At 46.8% G+C, this 21,597-nt stretch overlaps 1 protein-coding gene across 5 annotated transcripts in view; it reads right to left on the minus strand.

The window, feature by feature from the left end:
• ADAMTS2 (ADAM metallopeptidase with thrombospondin type 1 motif 2) overlaps positions 1-21,597 on the minus strand; it is a 267,231-nt gene that overhangs the window by 52,927 nt on the left and 192,707 nt on the right. For 4 of the 5 annotated variants that reach the window (XR_016021425.1, XR_016021424.1, XM_088798870.1 and 1 more), the window contains exons 7-11: positions 17,297-17,402; positions 16,463-16,606; positions 15,956-16,109; positions 14,584-14,697; positions 156-301 (exon numbers count right to left, since the gene is read on the minus strand). Coding sequence is in view for 3 of the 5 variants with exons in the window: in XM_088798870.1 (XP_088654996.1) it covers positions 156-301; positions 14,584-14,697; positions 15,956-16,109; positions 16,463-16,606; positions 17,297-17,402 (664 nt within the window). In the remaining 2 variants the exon portion in view is untranslated. The remainder of the gene's footprint in view (positions 1-155; positions 302-14,583; positions 14,698-15,955; positions 16,110-16,462; positions 16,607-17,296; positions 17,403-21,597) is intronic. The other variant, XM_074312147.2, reaches the window with a different exon arrangement.

Below are 21,597 nucleotides of genomic sequence, written 5' to 3' on the forward strand. Positions count from 1 at the left end.
TTTGTCCCAGGGAGGGTGAGGCGGGGACAAGGCTGCTGGCCCTTGTGACCTCTCCAGAACCATTGTAGAGCCACAGGGGCCTTGCAGGATAGCAAGGGGCCTCAGGGATGGCAGCTGCCACCCAGGAAGGCTGGGAAACATCAGGGCCAACTCACTGTGGGTTGTCACACTGGCGGGTCCTGAACTTGACCCCTGTGCCACAGGTGCGTGAGCAGGAGCCGAATGGACTCCAGGCACCCCAGTTGCCATCCCGTTTGAGGATGTCAGGTGTCAGCCAGATGCAGTGTCCTTTAAAGCAGTGCTGAAAGACAGAAGGTCACTTCCTTGACCAATCATTCACAAGTCCCCCACCCCTTTCATCCTGCAGTGCTCATGAGGACTGCCTGGCCCTGGAGACACAGGGAGAGGACGTCCTACTCACCCCTGGAAGCTCCACGCCCCTCGGGAGGCCTAGTGAGGTCTTGTTTCCCTCCCGCCCCCCCAGCTATTCCAACCACCACCCTGGCCTCCCACCGTCCTCCACACCTTGTCCAGCCTACTCTGTCCCTCAGCCAGAGCCTGCCCTCACCACGTCTCCAGGATGAAGCCACTGGTGTGCCCATACAGGAAACACTCAAAAAGATGCAAGCGGCACGTCAAGCCAGTGACCCCAGAGACAGCTAAGAGCTACTTGTTTAAGTAAAAAAGCCGATTTAAAGAAAATATGGAAATGAAGGTAAGGAGGTGGTAAAAAATCCATGAATATAGGGAGTAGAACATTGGAGAGCAGGGAACACAATTCTACAACTTGAATCTGATCACATGGCTCCCCTTCCTCCCACAGGGAGGAAGCTTACACAATTTAGTGGCCCATTTTAAGAAGACTACAAAATTAAAAATACTAAATTAGGTATAAAATGGAATCTTGATTTAGAATAAGAAAATGCATCACAAGAAAATAAAAAATTTGAAAACTGACCAATACCACAAACAATCAAAAGCAGAGAACAATGACTTTTCAAATGAATTGACTGACACAAGTTTTCCTTCAATTCTCACTGCATACTCTTTAATCTGCTCTTCATATGACAACAATTTTGTAGTGTTGTTTTCCATAGAGAGAACAGAAAGACAGCACAGTCATTCCTCAGCAAACTTTTCCTGTAAGGGCCAGCGAGTAACTACTACAGACTTTGCAAGCTACGTAGATCTCTGTTGATGCTACTCAACTCTGCCATTGGAGCATGAAAGTGGCTACAGACAACATATGAATTAATGTGGATGACTGTGTTCCAATAAAAATTTGTTTACAAAAACAGACAGTAAATGAAAACTTCTAGAATGGAGTTACAGGGAGCTTGGTGAACTTTTTCCTCAGTAAAACAACCATTTAATTGACGAAAACTACTTTTTAAAAACAACGATATAAAGTACCTGGAAATTGTCCTAAAGTCAATACAATAAATGGAGAAACAGTTGTTCAAGAAAGCCTGCTAAATCTTGGTAAGAACAGTGGAAGTCTATGGCATTTGAGCCACAACCCTCTCCATCCCTTCCTCAGCTCAGTGTGATGGAAGCTTTACTGCCTAGAAGACGGAGCTCCCTCTCTGCTCAGCAACTAGGCTAGGGTACAGTTTCACCCTGGGAAAGACAGGCCACTGGCATCTCTAATACATCCCAACTCTGTATTACAGACCATCTGTCCCAGGTAGGATGGGCCAAGAGGGTTGGGGCACCCTGGTCTACTCAGCCCCTACTCCCACGGTGGAGGTTGTATCCCAGGTATGGCAGGCCAAGAATACTGGACTCCAATTGCCCCTTCCCCCAGCTTTCTTGTACAGCAGATGTTCCATGCTGAAAGGGGCAAGCCAATAAAACTAGGGGTTACCATTCCTATCCAGTGACTGACTTGTAGACCAGGAGTGTCACTGGGAGAAGTGGGCCACCCTACCCCTAGCTCCAGTGTAGTGGTGTAGTGGTCTTCCCAGGGGGAAAAGCAAAACAAAGAGCTACATAATTCTCCCTAAGGGAACTGACTTTTTTTGGAACAGAGCATGAGAAAATTTATGCCTAAGGGCATTTTCAAAAACAATAGAAATTTTGGTAGTGAGCGATTAAGAGGAGGCCAGTAGCTCAATGATACTAGCAGCAGCAAATAAAATAGTAAACCAAACAGAACCGTAACAGAGAGAAGCAGGAAAAAGACAGCTAAGAGCCCTCCTGGGGTCTGAGCAAGCCTCAAAGACTGGCAACAACCTGCCTCTGTGAAGAGTCCAGAATTTAACTGGGTCATAGTGTAGACAAGTCATACCCCAGGGCATTATCAAAAACAATGCAGCAGTCAGAAAGTAGCTAGTGAAAGTTAACAGTTGGGTTGATACCAATAGAGGCAGAACAGCCAGAAGCTTAATGGAAAGATCAGAGAAAGAGACAAGAGAGAGCCTGGCTGTCCCATTTTGGGGGGTGGGGGGAGGGGCACTTGTGTGATCCGAGTGACTATCCACAAGCTCAAGGCTGTGACCTCTGAGGAGCAACATCAGCAGCTGCACACTGCAGGGCTAGTAAAATGTATTCAAATGGTCAAGCCAAGTCACTAAACAAATAAACAAGTAAACAACAGCATGACAAGGTCCAGGTCAATCAACATTCAGAGTTTCTTCGATGTATTACCTAAAATGTCCAGTTTCAACAAAAATATCTGAGACATGAAAAGAAACAGGAAAGGGTGACCCATACACAAGAAAATAAGCAGGTGATAGAATGTATCTTTGAGGAGGCCCAGATGTTGGAACTTAACAGACTTAACAGAGCAAAAAGAAAGATATTACCCATGAACTTGCATACAGATCAACAGAAATTATGCAATCTGAAGAGCAGAAAGAATAGGGAAAAATTACAGAGCCTCTGAGAAACATGGGAGACCATCAAGTCCACTAAGATGTGCATAGTAGAGGTGCCAGAAAGAGAGGACACAGAGAAAGGTACAGAAAATATTCAAAGAAGCAATGGCTGAAAACTTCCAAAACTTGATGAAAAACCTTAACCTACACATCCAAGAAATGTAAAAACCTCCAGGTAGGATAAATGCAAAGAGATGCACACCCAGACACATTATAGTCAAATTGTTGAAAGACAAAAAATGTTGAAAGCAGCAAAAGAAAAATGACTCATTGTGTACAAGGAATAACAGCTGACTTTTAATCAGAAATAATGAAGGTCAGGGGCTGTGGTGTCAACCAAGAACCATAGCCAACAAAACTATCTTTCAATAATGAAGGTGAAATAAAAATATTTCCAATAACAAAAACAGAGAATTCATTGCTGGTTGACTTGCCATATGTGTATAAGAAATACTGACAGAAGTTATTTAGGCTGAAAGCAAGTGACCCCAAAGAATAATTCAAATCCACATGAAAAAAACAGAGTGCTGAAAATGGACAAATTTCTAAAAAAACAGACTATCAAAATTGATTTAATAAGATATAGAAAATCCGAATGGACCTATAACAAGTAAAAAGATTGAATCAGTTATTTCAAAACTTTCCACAGACAATAGCTCAGATCCACAAGGCTTCGCTGGTAATTTTTACCAAACATTTAAAGAAAGTTAATGTCAGTCTTTCACAAACTTGTCCAAAAAATAGAAGATAAAAGAAAAATCCCCCAAATTCATTCTATGACGCTAGTATTACCTGAATACCAAAACCAGACCATGACATCACCAGAAAATAAAAGAAAAACCCTGTAAACCAATATCTCTTATGAAAATAGATGTAAAAATCCTCATCAAAGTTCTAGCAAACTAAATATATCAGCATATTAAAAGATTATACACCATGACTAAGTGGGATTTATCCCATGAATGCAAGGTTTAACCTCTGAAAATCAATCAGTGTAATAAACCATATCAATAAAATAAAGAACAAACAATATTATCAACTCAAGACTCAAAAAATCATTTGGCAAATCTAACATTCTTTCATGGAAAAAAAAAACAAAAACTCAAAGACTAGGAATGAAAGAGAATTACCTCAAGCTGATAAAGCACATCTATGAAACACCTACAGCTAACATCATGCTTAACGGGGAAAGAGTGAATGCTTTCCCCCATGATGAGGAAAAAAAATAAGGATATCTTGCTCATACCACGTCTAGTTAACATTGTACTAAAAGTTCCAGCCAGGATAGAAAAAGGAATAAAAGGCATCCACAATAGAAAGAAAGAAAGAAAGCTATCTCTATTTGCAGATGACATGATCTTCTATATATAAAATCCTAAAGAATCTACAAAAAAAAAACTATTAGAGCTAATGAATTCAGTGATGTTGCAGGTTACAAGGTCAATATACAAAAATCAATTGTATTTCTATAAACTAGTGATGAATAATCTAAAAATTAAATTAAAACAACTCTATTTACAATAACATCAAAAAAGAAGAAAGAAACCTTAGGAATAAGTTAAATAAAAGAAGTGTACAACTGAAAACTACAAAACATTATTGAAAGAAAATAATGATCTAAGTAAATGGAAAGACATCCTATGTTCATGGATCAGATTGCTGACATGGCAATACATCCCACATTGATCTATAGAATCAGTGCAATCCTATCAAAATTCCTGCTGGAATTTTGCAGAAATTGAAAAACTGCTCCTAAAATTCATACAGAAAGTTAAAGGACCAAGAACAGCCAAAACAATCTTGAAGAAGAAAAGTGGGAGTAATCAAGACAGTGTGGCCCTGGCATAAGGATAGACAAATATATCAATGGAATGGAACTGAATGCAGAAAGGAACCATTACATATGGTCAACTGATTTTTTGACAAGGGTGCCAAGACAATTCAATTGCAAAAGATGAGTCTCTTCAATAAATGGTGCTGAGATAAGTGGATATCCATAGGCAAAAGGATGAGATTGGACCCCTTCCTCACACCATACACAATAATCAACTTAAAATGGATCAAAGACCAAAACATGACAGCTAAACTCTTAAAACACAGGAATACATCTTCTTGACCTAATGGCAATGGTTTCTTATGTAGAACACCAAAAGCCTGAGCAACAGAAGAAAAAATATTGAAATTGGACTTTATCAAAATGAAAAAATTTTGTGCATCAAATAATACCATCACGAAAGTGAAAAGACTACCCACAGAATGGGAGAAAATATTTTCAAGCCATATATCTGATAATCCTGATAAGGGGCCTGTATACTTGTTCTTGTATGTAAAGGACTCTTACGTGTATATAAGTAACTCTTACTCAAGGATAAAAAGATAAATAACTCAAAAATAAGGTAATGAATAAACATTTACCCCCAAAAAGATACATACAAATTGCCATTAAGCACATGAAAAGATGCTTAACATCACAGGTCACTAGGGAAATGCAAATCAAAACCCAATGAGATAACACACTTCGAATCCACTGGGATGGTTATAATAAAAACATAGACAATAAAAAGTTTTTTGGGCAATGTGGATAAATTGGAATCCTCGTACATTGCTACTTGTAATGTAAAAGATGCAGCTGTTTTGGGAAAAAGTCTGGCAGTTTCTCAAAATGTTAAACATAGTTACCATAAGATCCAACAATTCCACTCCTAGATATGTAGCCAAGAAAAATGACACATCCACACAAAAACTTGTACATAAGTGTTCATAGCAGCATTTCTCATAATAGCTGAAAAGTGGAAACAACTCAAAAGTCCATCAGCCAATAAATGGATAAATAAAACACAGTATATACGATGGATTATTATTCAGCAATAAAAAGGAATAAAGTACTGACACAGGCTACAACATGGATGAACCTTGAAAACATTGTGCTAAATGAATTAAGCCAGTCACAAAAAGACTCATTGTATGATTCCATTTATATGAAATGTCCAGAAGAGGCAAATCCCTGGAGGTGGAAAGTAGATTAGTGATTGCCTAGGATTGGGGATAGGGGGCTGGATGAATTGGAGTGACTGCTAATGGGTACGGGGCTTCTTCCTGGAGTGACAAAAATGTTCTAAAATTTGATTGTTGTAATGGTTGTACAACTTTATGAAAATACAGAAAACCATTGAATTGTACATTTTAAATGAGTGAATTTAAATGTGAATAACATCTTAATAAAGCTGTTAGGGAAACAGGAAAACAGGAGCAGGTGGGAGCGGTCTGTGTGCTGCAGCTTGGCAGCCCTTGCTCCACCATGCTGGGGGAATTTTTTTTTATTATCGATAATTTAGAGAAGTTACTGGTGATGTCATGTGAGCATTTACAATGAATGATCAAACCTGGAAAAACTACCATCCATTTTGCTTACTGATGTAGATTTTAGGGCATCTCACGTTGTCTTGGTCAGAGCCTGATTTTAATGCTCTTTGACTCCTCAGTGTTCAGTAAGTGTTGTTGTCGACATTCTTATTGTAGGGCGATAATCTGAGCTTCATATCATCTTTGATGTTGTCAACATTTCAGTCAAATCCGAAAGAAATTGAAAGGCTTTTCCAATGTGTTCATTGGATTCACTCCCCTTCATTGATTTGTCAAGCGTTTCAAGAGCCTGTCTGTTACTTCTCTTTGATATTTATCTCTTCCTCTTAGTGAACAACTGCTTTTGGTTTGATCTGAAACTTTGGTTGTAATTACATTTTTGAAGTCAGAGTTATTTCTATTGATTTCTTTACTAATTTTTAAAAACTTTTATTTAGTTTCCACTAATTTTTATCTGAATTTTCTTTAATACGTAAATTCAAAAATGGTAAAAGAAGGTACCTTTATACATATGAGAGCTGATCATTAAGTTTTCGAACTTGTTGCAACGATGTTGCCAACATTTTTTGACATCAAAGGGATTATTTATTATGAATTTGTACCAACTGGACAGTTAACCAAGTTTACTATTTGGAAGTGCTGAAAAGGCTTCGTGAAAAAGTCAGATGACCTGAACTTCTCGCCAACAAGCCATGGCTCTTGCATCCCGACAATGCACCAGCTCACACGGCACTGTCTGTGAGGGAGTTTTTAGCCAGGAAACAAATAACTGTATTGGAACACCCTCCCTACTCACCTGATCTGGCCCCCAATGACTTCTATCTTCACCCAAAGATAAAGGAAATATTGAAAGGAAGACATTTTGATGACATTCAGGACATTAAGAGAAATACGATGACAGCTCTGATGGCCATTCCAGAAAAAGGGTGGACTAGGTGCTGGCATCGGTGCATAGCTTCCCAAGGGGAGTTCTTCGAAAGTGACCATAGTGATATTCAGCAATGAGCTATGTAGCACTTTTTCTAGGATGAGTTCGTGAACTTAATTGTCAGACTTCATATATCCAAATCAGAAGTGCGTAGTCTCTCCCTTATTTTATTGAAGCATTCCAAAATGACTCTCAAGATTGCAGTTAAACTGGTGGATTAAAGAAGCTTAATCAACATTTTGAATAAACTCTTTGTATTCCATTTGCATTCAGGTTTCCCTTATTTTTTGTAATACATATGTTTGAGGGTTCGGACAGCTTTCAGACAAGCTGACCATCTTGATACACTTAGCCTTTGTAAACAAATATCCAGGTTGGATCTGTGTTTAAAATATCCCACCTATAAGATAAACCTCCTCCCCAAAATATAACTATTGCAAATATAGAGGCATCCATGACCCTGGGTATAGCTGTGACACCTTTTCTCCACTGATTTCAGGAGAATGGGTTGCACACAGCACCCATTCTGCAGTGGTCATGGTGACTTGGCAGTGGCGGTAGGAGTTTTTCTGAAAGTTATTCTTACACCTGGACAAATATAGTAATTTAACTATACATGAGAGATACTGAGAACCACGTGAATAAGCCGATAAATATATCCCAAATCCAATTTCTCCTTAGTCAAAGCCACAAGGCACCTGTAGCCACTCTCATGCGAGCCAACACTAGAAGTGTATCAGGGGAAGGCAGAGTGAAAAGAAAAATGATCTTAATTGATTATGTTTAAAATATCTTACTTTTGTAAAATTTATGAAAACGCCTAGGCAAGTGAGGGGCCTCGAAGCTGTCACATCATAAGCTTCATGGTGAATCCTGCTCTGCTCCCCTCTTAGACCTGTGCCACCGCCTTGCTGCAAGATGAAGACGAGCCCCTTGGCCTGGCTCCGCCGCCCACGACACCAGGCACCGAACAGACTGTGATTTCTTCCTGCCCTCCCTCCCTCTGAGAGTGTCTCTGCTCAGGGGGCACCGGGTCTCCACGTCCTTCCCTCCCCACAGTACAGTGGACACGGTGAAGAGACGCCCCCACCCCCACCCCCACCTCGCAGGACCGAGGTTCTCACTCCCTTAGCTGCAAAGTGTGTTGGTTACTGGCGGCTGACACTTGAGTCACTCTCCCAGAAATGCTCTCAGCCAGAGAGCTGCCTAGCCCAGGGTCATGTCCCTTTCCTGGGGACAGCCATAGCCCATTACTGGTCAAGGTTGGGGACAACTCTGAAAGGCCAGCCCAGCCCAGAGCTCCTGGTACAGTCGGCTGAGTCCCATGTTGTGAGCACAGGGCTGTTTAATGCCTCATTCTCCCCAGGAAAGTGCCTGCAATGGGATCTCTGTCTCAGAGCCGGTTTCCAGGAGAGCTGTGTGCCCATCTCCATGCCTGAGGCACTTCCACGCACCCCTCCTGGCTCTCACCTCTCAGGCAGGCCCTTCCTGGCCTCCCTACCTTTGAGCTCATGTCTGCTTGGGAGCCCATCTCGCCTCTTCTTCCTGACATAGGCCTCTCACCCTTCCCTCCGCCGCAGTGCTCCCAGAACTGCCTTGCACCAGGCTGAGCCCACGGGGCCACTGCAGAGGCCGCCACTCTCTGGGTTCTCCTTCTTGGGCTCTGAGCAAGTGGTCAAGGGCTCCACCAGTCAGGCTTGGCACTGGGCACGTGGCCGGCAAATAGTCACAAAGTACCTGGGGTCAGGCAGGCCTGGACGCAGGCCACCAGTGATGCTGGGCATATCCTTCCTGGGCCACGAATATCTCATCTCTCACCCGAAGTGCCCCTCACTCAACCATGGAAGGGAAGGGAAGACCGCACAGAAACTCTGGCTGGTGTCGCTCAGGTGGTAGAGCAAGGTGGGGCTGGCAGGCAAGGAAGAGTGCCCAGGTAAGGGAATGCTGTGGACTGAATGTTTGTGGCATCCCCAAATTCGTATGTTGAAGACTAATCCCCAGTGTGATGGTATTAGAACGTGGGGCCTTTGGGAGGTGATTAGATCGTGAGGATGAAGCCTTCATGAATGGCATTAGTGCCTTTGTAAGAAGACATGAGAGAGATGATTTCCCTTTCCAAAATGTGAGGACACAGAGAGAAGATGCCAGTCTGCTGCCCTCACCAGAACCTGACCATGTCAGCACCCTGATGTTGGGTTTCCAGCCTCCAGAGCTGTGAGGAGAAAATGGGTGCTGTTTCAGCCCCTAGCCTGTGGCATTTTTGTTGTAGAGCCCAAGTTGACTAGGACAGGGAGTAAGCAAGTGCTCCTGGCACTTCTGAAGGCTGTGACTGGGGCCCAGGCCTCTATGTTGCTGGTTGCCATGGGAACCAAGGGCAAGGAGGATGGAGAAGGCCACACAGTGGTCCCCCTAGCCCCACTGGACAAATTGGTCCCCAGTCTAGAAATGGGGAGCTGGGCACCAGACAACTCAGGACACCCTATCTGGTCTGTGGAATACCACCCCCAGACTGGATCCAATGCACAGAGGCAATACAGGTGCATTGAGGAAAACACACATATAATGCAAAACAGAAAGAAAGGAAAATCACTCTAATTCCACCACACAGAAGCTGCCCCTCTAACATTTGGTTTCTTTCCTTCTGGATGACTCTGAGTGTTTAACAGAGTGCAATTACCTTGAATGAACAATTTCATACTTTGGTACCTCAGTGTTACTATAAAAGAAACATATTTAATGTTATTTAAATGCTACATAACATATGTTTAAATGCTTACAAATATGTCATCCAGTAGAGACTTAAACATTTAAAAGCACAAAGTCACGTGTCCTGGATGAATTTGGAGCCCATCACAGAACCATGGGACAAATTTGAGCAGGGCTGCCTCATGGCCTAAGTGCCCTGGAGAGCATTGATGCACCTAGGTAGGGCCGGGAACATGGTCTGGTGGGTCTGAAAGCCTGAGAAGCAGAAGCTTCTCTTTCAGGAAGTACCCATTTAGCATCTGAACTGCTGAGGTCCTGGTTTTCCGTCCTCCACCCACCAGCATGTCTCCAGTAGGTACCTTGTGCCAAGAGCCTGGGATGTGAAGATAAGCAAGTTGGGCACTTAGGTCACTTGCCTAAGGAGGAAAGGACAGCTCAAGGTCACAAGGTAAGGAAGGAGGCACCCAGGACTTGAACTCCTCTACCGAGACCCTGGGCTGTCCCTGTCACTATGCCTGCCTGCCAAATCTCAGTTGTGCAGGAAACATGAGCACAACACAAAGGCATCAAGGGGTCTTTGCATCAGGCATGCATCTCTGAAACAGTCCTTCTGGAAAGTTCATAAAAACTTAGGGTGGCTGTTGCTTCCCCAAGATGCTGCCTGTGAATGCAAGAACACAGGGAGGACTGTTTCCACCAAGACACACTGAGGCAGGAGCCATCCTAGATCCAGCTGGGCTGGCACCCTGCCTGCTGCCCTGACACTGGCTCAGGCAGGGAGGGCACAGCCACCTGGAAGGACCCCCTGTGCTTGGCCTGGCCCTGCCGCCGGAGTATCCACGCACAGGCTGTGTGGCCACAGCGCATGCCCGCCTGAGAGCAGAGCTGAGCCCCTCTCCCGCACCCGGGACAGAGCAGGACACCAAGCAGGCACAGGAAGTGCTACCTTAGTCCAACCAGTCCTCCCCTCTCTCCCACTGTCACCAGCCACCTGGAGCCATGTCTCTCATTGTCTGGATTCTGACGCTGTGACATCTGGGGCCTCGCTGACTCTGGAGGGACTGCCCCTGCCAGGGTCAGCCAATTCCTGGAGATAATAAACAACTAACCTGAGAGCGTGCCTTTCACGCAAACCACCCAATCCAGAGCCCCACCCCAACCACCTCCTTTACAGACTCTCACACTCCGGGCCTCTGCCCCTAATCACCCAGACACAGGTGCTGAGGACTAGGGCAGCCCCTATGCCCCAGAGCCCACTGAAATCATTCTCACCGGCCAGTCCTAAGCCGGCTTACCTGGCCTCACCTGCTTCTTCCTGTGGAAGCCACGGTCCCCTCTCCCTCTGCCTCCTGATTCACCCTCATGCTTCCTGGTAGTCCCCTCCCCCATCCCATGGTGTGTTAGAGGGTGAGGGTAGGACTCTCCTTTTGGGATCTGTGAGGAACAAATTCTCTTTTCAATGGCAGTAGTCTCGTGATCTGTTGGCGTCACTCTACCTGAAGCTTTTTACCAATTTTCAAACACCATGCTCATCTCATCCACCCTTCCTAGCCATCCTGGCCTTGCTCCCACCCAGCGCAGTCCCCCCACGTGGAGTGCTGCTCCCACTTCTCTCCACCCGTCAGCGTCAGCTGGGATCACTGGCCGGAGTCTCCCTGAGACACTCAAGAGGCCTTTCTGCATCCCTGTCCTCACCTCCATGTCACCATGGTCACTTCACATCCACAGGCAACCCCCACAGACAGCAGGTCCGATGGAGGTGGAGTGGGCCTGACACATGGAATGAGTGAGTGAATGAATAAATGGACAGATGGATATGGAACTGACGGACCTGGAGCTTCCCCAACCTAACCCTCAGGTCCATTGCCCACTTCTTTGTCCAAGGACAACAGGTCATCTCTCCGCTCTCAGCCACACCCACCCACCCCAAACTCAATTCCACGAGAAAGCTGCACACGCACTGGCCCTGGTTTCTAAGCATGCTGATTTCACTCACCGCCTCATCCAGCTGAGGCACAGGGTTCTGAACCCCAAAGGTGCTGCCGACACCCCTGCCTCCCAGGCCCCACAGTGAGTGAGCCATGAAGTGACAGGGCTCATGTGTATGTCCTGCTCCTTCTCACTGGGTCATCTCTATGGATAGAAAATAGATACAGGGTGTTCTGTGCCTTGGAAACGCTGGGCACACAGAACTGCATGAACAGGCGTATGATGTGAGCGCAGGGGAGAGGGGAGAATGTATTCGGAATGGCCCGCTGGGGAGTGTGGACAATGACAATCCCAGGCTGTGACCCTGCTGGGGGACCCAGGGACAAAGAGGGACTGAGGGGGACAGCTGAGTTCAGCACAGCCCCACATGATCTGTTATTTCTCCAGCTGGGCCAGACTTGACCCCTACTCCCTCCCCACTCTCCTCTCTCCTTGCCCCTGTGGCTTTTCTTGCAGGAATGACTACCTTCCAAATACAAAATTACACTGCAAGAGTAACTAAGGTATTGAAACTTATAGATGCACACAGGTGGAATTTCTGATAGGCCCCCCCAGGAAGTACACTCCCTCCTCCTCTCTCCCTTTTCCTCTCCCCCACACCCCCCACACACCGAGAATCCCTGGCTTAGCACAGTTTCTAACCTGTGCTCTTGTGAACCAGGGCAGGCTGAACCGAGCCCCAGCGCTGCCCCCTTAATCAACACAGCTCTGGTTTTTAATACGAAACTGGCAATTGTATTTACTGGGCTAAATTAACAAAGGCTCCTGCCACCAAAAAGAGTGAAGGGCCATGGCTGGGTCAGTGGTTTCTGTGAGGAAGGGGCACTTGGGCCACATCTGTCCTCCTTCCTCACCAGACACCCCCCCCACCCACAAGAGAAGGGGTCCAGTTAGCTAGGGGTGCAGGCATTCGACCCATATTCTCCCCGTGGCCAGGATCCTATGGGTGAAGGCCAGCCACACACCCCAGGTGAGCAAGCACACCTGTGCAGGGCCTGCACCCACCCCCATCTGCCTTCTCTCTGCTCAGGGTGGACTGGGAGGGGTGCCTAGGGTAGGAAGCCATGCTGAGTAGTCTCATCCTGCAGGTCAGACTGTACTAAGCCCCCCTTTGGGGTTATGGCAAACGTTTCGAGGTCCTGTACCCTTCATCAAGCTCCTGTGGGAGGAAGGCTTCATGGTCAGTTCTGCCACTACCAGGTACCTGGTGTTTTACTACCAACGTCCCACTTCCAACTTCTAACAGTTCATCAAGTCTGGGGCCACAGCCAATTCATCTAGGCACCTCTTAAAAATATAAATCCCAGGACTTCAAACAACACATGCTGGTGAATGTTCATGGCAGCACATTCACAAAAACCAAAAGGCGGAGACGGTCCAAATGCCCATCGACGGACGAAGGGATCAACACAACGTGATCCACCCAGACAGTGCGATGTTACTGAGCCACAAAGACGAACGAAGCCCTGACACAGGCCACAACACGGACGAGCCTTGAAAACATGCTGAGTGAATGTAGCCAGACACAAAAAGCCACATATTATGTGATTCCAGTTACATGAAATTCCAGAATAGGTGAACCCATAGAGACTGAAAGCTTATTAGTGGTTGCCAGGGGCTGGACAGAGGAAGGGAGTGGGGAGTCACTGCTTAACAGAGTCTCTTTTTGGGTGATGAAAAAGTTCTGGAACTATACTGTGGTGATGAATGCACATCATGAATGTACTAAACTCCACTGAATTGTACACTTTAAAGTGGTCAAAATGGTGAATTTTATGTTATGTGGATTTTACCATAGTGAAAAAAATAAAAAACAAAAACAATTCCTGATCCTTATCCCAAACCAAAATCTTCAAGGGTTGGCCTGGGAATCTGTAGCTTTAAGAAGCTCTGCCAGGGATAAAATAAAATTAAGCAGAATTTGAGACCTACCCAGAGGAACCTCAGGCTGAGCTGATTTGGGGACTTTCTAGGCCTGGTGCTGAGTACCTGTGCTGGAGTCCAAGCCCCTCCTGGACACAGCCCGCAAGGGGGAAGGTGGGGGTCTGGTCTGCACAGCTTCCTTGGGCTGGGTCCCTGGTGGGCTGGGACCCAGGCTGAGGCTCATCTGTATAAACCAGCCCCCAGCAAGTGATTGGCCCAGGAGTGGGTGTGAGACTTCATCTGAGCCAATGAGAATCAGGCATAGAGTTAGGTGTGGACGTACTGGGAGAGAACAACCTTTCTGCAGATTTGCTGGAGAGTGGGAAGTGGGCCTGGGCCCGTGGCATATGCTGGTGGGCAGCCACAAAGTGACCTTCAGGGACAAGTCATCCTGCCAGGGGGCAAACATTGAGGTATGGGGATGAAGAGACTAAGCCTGATGCTGGGGACCCAGTCGCAGTGAGACCCCAATGCTGGTCTCAAGGTGAGGTGACCCATACGGTGCAGGAGTGACAGAAGGCCCCTGGAACCCCAAAGCTGCTCCTCAGAGGAAGGGGTTCTAAAGCACAGTGAGGATCTCTGAGACATCAGGTTTGCTCCAACAGAATAAACAGTGTGTGGGAGGCACAAGGGCAGAAGCTGTCACATGTGGGGGTTATTAGAAAGAAGGCAGGGGAAGGCTGCAGGAGAGGGGGGAGGGAGGCTGAGAAGGCCCCCAGCCCCACCCACAAGCACTCAAGGGACTGACCCTGGAGATCTGAGCGTGTCAGGGACTGGTCCTCTGCCCTCACTCACCTTGCCAGAAGCACACATGGTCCCGTCCAAGGGGGGGCCCTTCTTGGTCTTGCAAAAGTAGGGGTTGTCAGGGTGGCTGCACCACAGCTGCTTGCAGGGGTCGAAGGTCCGGAACTGGAAAAGAGCACCAACAGCTGGCCGGGGTGCCTCCCACGGTGGGGACCTCCTTGGGTGCCACCTGACCCCCAGAGTCCTCTTGGACAGCTGTGGAGCCAGGCATGGCTTGGCTGCCTGTGACAGGCCTATGTGGCTAGCAGGTGCCACAAGCTCCACATGATGCTGGGGCCATAAGAACCTCGAATGTATAGCTGCTACTTTGAGTCCCTGTGGGCTACTGGGCCTCCCCAGCCTCCTGCCCTGGGCAGCTGCACCTCGCTTGGATCCTGAACAGACAACTGGGAGCCAGTCTACCTGGCATGAGGGCTGGGTGGGCATCCCTCTGGCCCAGGTAGGAGTGGCTGGTGGTCAGGAGGGGCTGTCACTACAGGGCCCTAAGGGCATCTGCTGCTCCCTTACTGTAGACTCCACCTCTTGACTCTCTCCTGAAGCCATCCCCTCTGTTCCAACAGTCCCTGCCCTTGCTCCAGCCTAAGGGCCTCTGGAGCTTAGTCACCTCTTTCCTGAGCTTTCTGCTTTCTATTCTGATAGCTCTTCCTCCAGGATGTCCCTGAGAAATACAGCTGAAACTCAGACCTGGCCATGCCACTACCCTTCTTCAAACCATTCCAGAGCTCCCCATTGCCCACCACATTCCTTAAGCTGTCATGCAAGAGGTTAGACAGCCTGCATCAGTACTCGAATCCACCACTTGCTTACTGTGTGGCCTTAGGCAGTTTACCTAACCTCTCTGGGCCTCAATTTCCTCATCTGTAAAATGGGAATATTCTGCTTACTTCCTACAGGCAGATGAGATGGTCATTGAATCAGACACTAACAATCATGAAAGCTCTTGCCACACTGCCTCACACTGGGTGGGCCTGGATCAGCAGATACACTCAATTTTGATAACCAGTGTTCCTGCTGACAGCTCTGGCACTCTACCCTAGGGAACAGCTGGTAGCTCATCTGCTATGTCCCTCCTTCGCACCTGTGATTCATGCCTTCTGAAATGCCTTCTCCTCTGCCCCTGCCTTTACACCTCACTTCCGCCTAGAGAAGCCCTCCTGAAGTCTGCAGGCCATGCAGGGGCCTCACCAGGCCCCCATCACCCCTTGCTGGTCCCCGGGTCACAGCCCTTCCTACCCAGGACCAAGTCTAGACTGTCTGGGTAGGCACTGGCTGTGACTGGGTGAGAAGCAGTGGGTGCGGAGGGCGATGCTGCACCCTGGGGGGCTGTCCCACATGTCCCCGGCGTGCCAGCTCCCACACTCACCGCAGTGCACATCATGTAGCCCAGCCCGAAGTCAAAGCGGCACTGCTCGTTCATGGAGTAGTGCAGCCCGGGCAGCTGGGGCAGCGCTGGCCAGTCATGGGCGAAGGGGTCATCACGTAGGCAGTCGTAGGAGCTGTGAGGACACACGTGGGCACTGCAAGCTGCCTTCAGCGGGACTGGCCATCCAGTCCATGAGGCAGCCTAGGCCCCTTGTGGAGCCATGGTGCTGGGCCTGTCTGCCACTCAGCTCTCAGTTGTGCTGCCTCAGTTTCCCTGCTGCATACCTGGTCCTTGGTGAAAGCTTGCCCAATCCCAGGTGTCCATTACAGGTGTCCCCAATAGTGGGATCCCCCACACCACCCTGCACTGCTCTCCTCCTTCCCCCTCTCCTGTGCCTTGGTCTGGAGGACCCCAGGTCAGGGGGCTCAGGCTGGGCCAGCCCATGGGAACATGCAGGCTGAGCCCAGAGCTGCAAGTAGCCCTGGGGGGACACTGGGTGCTACTCACTGCAGGTAGCGGCTCAGCTCCTGCTGGCTGCAGCGGGACCAGTGGAAGCGGTGGAAGGCTGCCTGCACCAGGGGTGCCATGATGCTGCCCAGCCTCACCTCGTCACCGCAGCGGTTGCCCTGCCCATCGTGCTCCATGCCCAGCCTGTGAAGAGGAGGAGGGGTGGGGGAGGGGGGCAAGGCAGCCTCATTGGCCCACAGCCGGCCTACTGTCAGCTCTCCCCACCCGAAAGCCAGGACAGCCCCGTAAGCTGCCCCTGCCAGGCCGCTGGACCTCTGCTGTACTAACCTGCCTGCACCAGGCAGCACCGATCCCCCACCAGCCAGAGCCTTAGAGCCAGGGGCTGCCTGGGGAGATGGCATAGCAGCAGCCCCTCAGTGTCCTGTCCCCGCGCAAGAGCAGGCGCTGTGGCATGAGCACACAATGGAAGCGCAGGCATCCACAACCCAGCTCTCCGAGCGCCCACCCCACATTCTCCCTGCACAGACCCAGGGCCCTGTGAGGGTTCTCATCAGTGGCTAAAGAGCCCCAAGATTCAGGTGGTGCCTGGGGCACGCCTACTCCACCTCCGCTCTCTGCTCCTGGGCAAGCCTCCCTCAGAGCTGTTATTCATCTGTGAAATGGGATAGGGACCCCTGGGGGGTCTACAATGGCATAATCCATGGAAGGCCTCCAGCACCCACTTGGCCCATTCTTTGATATGTTTCCTTAACAGAAAGTGGACCTTGGGCAGTGCTGGGAAGACAGGACATCATATCCCAGTGCTTTTCATATGGGATGTGTCCCTCTTAGAGCCCTTAAACCCCAGACAACAAGGATGGTGAGGCCACTTACACGTGGCCGGTCTCGTGGGCCACCACAAACGCTGAGGAGAAGCCGTCCTCGTGGTTCAGGGTGCAACTGCGGATGGGGTGGCACATCCCAGTGACAGGAGCATAGCCTGGGAGGAGACAAAGGGTGGCTCCAGCTCCCAGGTCCAGAACTCTGAGTGCAACGGGGTACTGGCCCCAATGTCCCCCACCATCCCCAAAACAAACAAGCAGTGAACTGCCCCTGGCTGGCACAGCTCAGGAGGCTCACACCCTGGGCAGCAGGCCTCAGTCCTGCCCACCAGTGTCCACCCTGCCGCTCAGGTCTCACCTGGGAGGACTCTGTCACTCCAGCAGCCTCCCACTTGCTGTTCTCTTTCCAGCCACTTCCCACCTTCCCACTTGGCTGAGTGACCTTCTGGCCTATAGACAGTATGTTGCTCTCACACTTCCTCCCACTGCTGCAGGCACCTGGCCCCTGGTCTGCCTGGCATCACACGCCGAGCCTACCTCAGGAAGGCCTTCCCTAGATGCCCCGTGGCATCACTGTAAGACCCCAGGAAAACCCACTTCCAGAAGGCACAAGGGGCTGCAGTGAGGGTGGGCCCCAAAGCTGCTCAGGGGCAGAGTGGGCAAGGAGAGCCAGAATGCCACACTGTCCTGTTGTCCACACAGAGGGGGAGGACAAGCCAAGTGGACTGAGGGCACCCAGCTATGGATGGCGAGGCCCCTGGAGCCCTTAGCCAAGCCAGCCAACCCTGGGCTCCGGCTGAGAAGATTCTGAGCCACATGGTGCCTAAGGTTTCCCCTCCTCCAGGGGTATGTGGGGAAGGTGCTCCCAGAGGAGGGGTGAGGTGGGGAGGGGTGCTGGCCGCAGGCACATCTCCCTAACATGGATGCAGAGAGACCCTCCAACTACCCCCATGCCCAATCAAGTGGCTTTGAAGGATACACTGAATTCCCAGGTAACAGGCGCCCCTGCCAGCCTGCACCTGGTCACTGGGTTTCTTCAGATGTCCCAGGGAAGCCTAGAGAACCAACCGCATGCCCACTGACAGGGAGGGGGAGGGCTGGGCAGCCTAAAACTGAGCAAAACTAGAGAATGGGGCCGTCATTTGGCCCTGGACAAGATAAAGAGGTGCATACAGAGCTGCGTGTGCCACAGGAGGCCTCTGCTATGACAGTTGGAGGTCCAAGAGGCCCGCAAAGTGAGGAGCCCCAACTCTCAGAACCCTGACCTCGCCTCACTCCCCTCAGACCCCATGGGCAGATCCCAAGGCAATTTGTTCAAAGAAAAAAGTAGAGAAGAAGGGAAGAATGTGGTGGGTGTGTGCTGGTTTTAGACTTGCCTGTAATCTAACTGTTGTAATCTAATCAATAGTAATCTAACCACTGTCTTTTCCCCCTTTGAATAAACTGGACAATCTGTATCTTCAAGTACTTTTTGTTCTGTGGATGTTGAGATGATCCTTCCTGAATCAATGTGCCAGAGCAAAACTTTGAGCTCTTCCCTTTGTCCTTTGTATGCAAAGCGTGCAGAATGTATCCAGGCAAGTATTTCTCACTCACCCTGCTTAGCACCACCCGGGCCTTTACAATTTGAAGGTTTAAAAGAGTATCTTTGTATTTTTCTCTATACCCTTCCCTCTTATTTTATTTTGCTGTTGTTCTTTTCCTCTTTCTGAAAATCTTATTAGATACATATTGTACCTCCTGAATTGTCTATATCGCCTAACTTTTCTCTCATATTTTAATCTTTTCGGATGCCCTTGACCCTTTACTTCAGCTTTTGAATTTTCTTTTTTATCCTCCATATTTTTAATTTGTCTGTAATATTTTTAAAAAGTCTTTGTTGTTCTCTAATTTTTCCCAGCAATCTGTTTTGGGTTGATGGATGTATTTTCCCAAAAATTCTGGGAATGTTACTTTTTAAAAGATTATTTTCCATTTTCTAAATTATCTGTTTCCTCTGGAGTCAGTTTTCTGATTTTTCTTTTCCAACTTGGTCTATATTTGTGATAATTTTTTTTTTCTAATGTCTGGTAATCTCTTCACATTTTAAGTGAAGGCTGCGGTCACTTAATATAAGAGTTGTCAGTTTCCTCTCGTATGGAACAGTTGTGCAGTTGTGCTCACATTAGAGCTTTCACGGGGACCACACAGCCAACAGTGCTCTACTCGTCATCAGCTGGCCACACCACTGTAGGGCTTGAAGTGACGCTAACAGCCCATCACCATGAAGAAGCACCAACATCAACTAGGACCCTTGCTCTGTGACCAGTGGGACAAGAGTCATATTCTCTGTTCCCACACGTGTCCTGTTGGAGTGCCGATCAGTGTGGCAAAGGGAATGACTCTGGTGCCAGAGATGGTTTATGAACGTAAACTAATCTTCTTCACTAATCTTAACCTGACCAGCATCACTTGAGAAGTCTCCCTAGTTATGCAAATATGGGCAAGTGGTCAGCAGAGAGAATCGGTTAAGGGAGCAGAGCAGTGCATTTTCCAAAGCAGTTGCACCAATTTCTATTCCTACCAGGGAAGTACGAGAATTGCCTATCTTCATCCTCAACAAGATGCAGGATGTTGTCTTGTTTATTTTAGCCATTCTATTAGGTGTGTCTCGGTTTCTGATTGTGGTTTTGATTGCATTTCCCTAATGCCTACTGAGCTTGAGCACCTTTTCAGATATTTACAGATCATCCATGTTTTGTTACGAGCCTGGTAAAGTCTCTTGCCCATGGTTCCACTAGGTTGTTTGATTACTATTATCATTATTATTATCAATTTGTCAGAGTTCATGTATTTCAGATATAAGTTCTTTATTAGATACGGTATATGTATTATGAATATTTTTCCCTAATGGATTAATGATGCCTTTAATGAAGAATAGTTTTTAATGCTAATGTGGGACTATTTATCTTTTCCATTGTGATTAGTGCTTTTTATCTTTGTTTTAAGAAATCTTCTCTTGCTCATAAAATAGGGAGATAGCCTATATTATTTTCTATAAGTATTATTTCACCTTTCATATGTAGATCTAAAATCCACTAAGTTAAGATCTAAAACATCCACAAATATGATGTTTGTAAACAAAGTAGGAGTGTCAGGCTTCATTTTTCCCAGTTTGGATACTCATTTGATCCAACACCATTTGTTAAAAGACCATTGTTGCCCTCTACAGTGCCACCTTTGCAATAAATCAAGAGTTCATGCATAAGTTCAGTTCTGGGCTCTATTCTGTTCCAATGACCCATTAAAATTTAAGGATTAAAATTTAATCCTTGCATCAACCTTATACTTTTTCACTATTGTGTCCTTATAAACATTGAATACTTCGATCATCTTCTTCAATTGTTCTTGGCTATTCTCTCTGCCCATCACATTTCTATATAAACATTAGAATCAACTTGTCAATACCCTCAAAACATTCTGCCAGAGCTGCACTTGAACTGGAGTTTGGAGAAAACTGGTATCTGTACCGTAGTGAGTCTCCTCATCCATAAACATAGCATACCCCGTCAGTGACCATCTTTTATGATTTCTGTAAACATGGCTTACAGTTTTCTGGTCTAGGTCTTGAACATATTTTGTTAGACTTATTCCTAGGTATTTGCTGCTTTTTATTCTATTGTAAGTGGTACTAATTTTTAATTTGCTTGTTAGAATGCAAAAATTTAATTTTATATATTGATGTGCTATCCAGAAAAATTACTTAATAATTCTAATGATTTATTTATAGATTCTTTTGGATTTCCTATCTACACAAGTCTATCATCTTCAAATGACAGTTTGATGTTTTCTTTTCTGATTCTTATATTTTTATTTTTTTTCCTTGTCTTATTTCACTGGCTGGGACCTCCACTACACTGTTGACGAGAAGTAGTGATAACAGGCATTCTGGACCTATTCTCAGCCTAGAGGAAACACTTTCAACATTTCACCATTACATATGATGTTGGTTATAGCTTTTTTTGGGGGAATATCCATTAGCACATTAAGAAATTTCTTCTAGTCCTGATCATAAATACATTTTTGTAAGATACTTTTTCGGGATCAGTTGAGAAGATCCTATAAATTTTTCTTGTTTATTCTGTTAATGTGGTGAATTACAATGATTGATTTTCAAATGTTAACCCAACCTTGTATTTCCAGAATAAATTAAAATTTATTGTGATATAGCACTTTTTTGTTGATATAGCACTGGATTTGATCTGCTAATATTTCGTTTGAGATTTTGTGTCTGTATTCATGAGAGAGATTCGCCTATAATTTTGTTTTTAAAATGTCTTAGATTTTGGTTTCAATATTAGCAGGTCTCATAAA

The sequence above is a fragment of the Rhinolophus sinicus genome, chromosome 5 (genome assembly GCF_057876585.1).
Source record: "Rhinolophus sinicus isolate RSI-liver-muscle chromosome 5, RSI-T2T, whole genome shotgun sequence".
Lineage (NCBI taxonomy): Eukaryota > Metazoa > Chordata > Mammalia > Chiroptera > Rhinolophidae > Rhinolophus > Rhinolophus sinicus.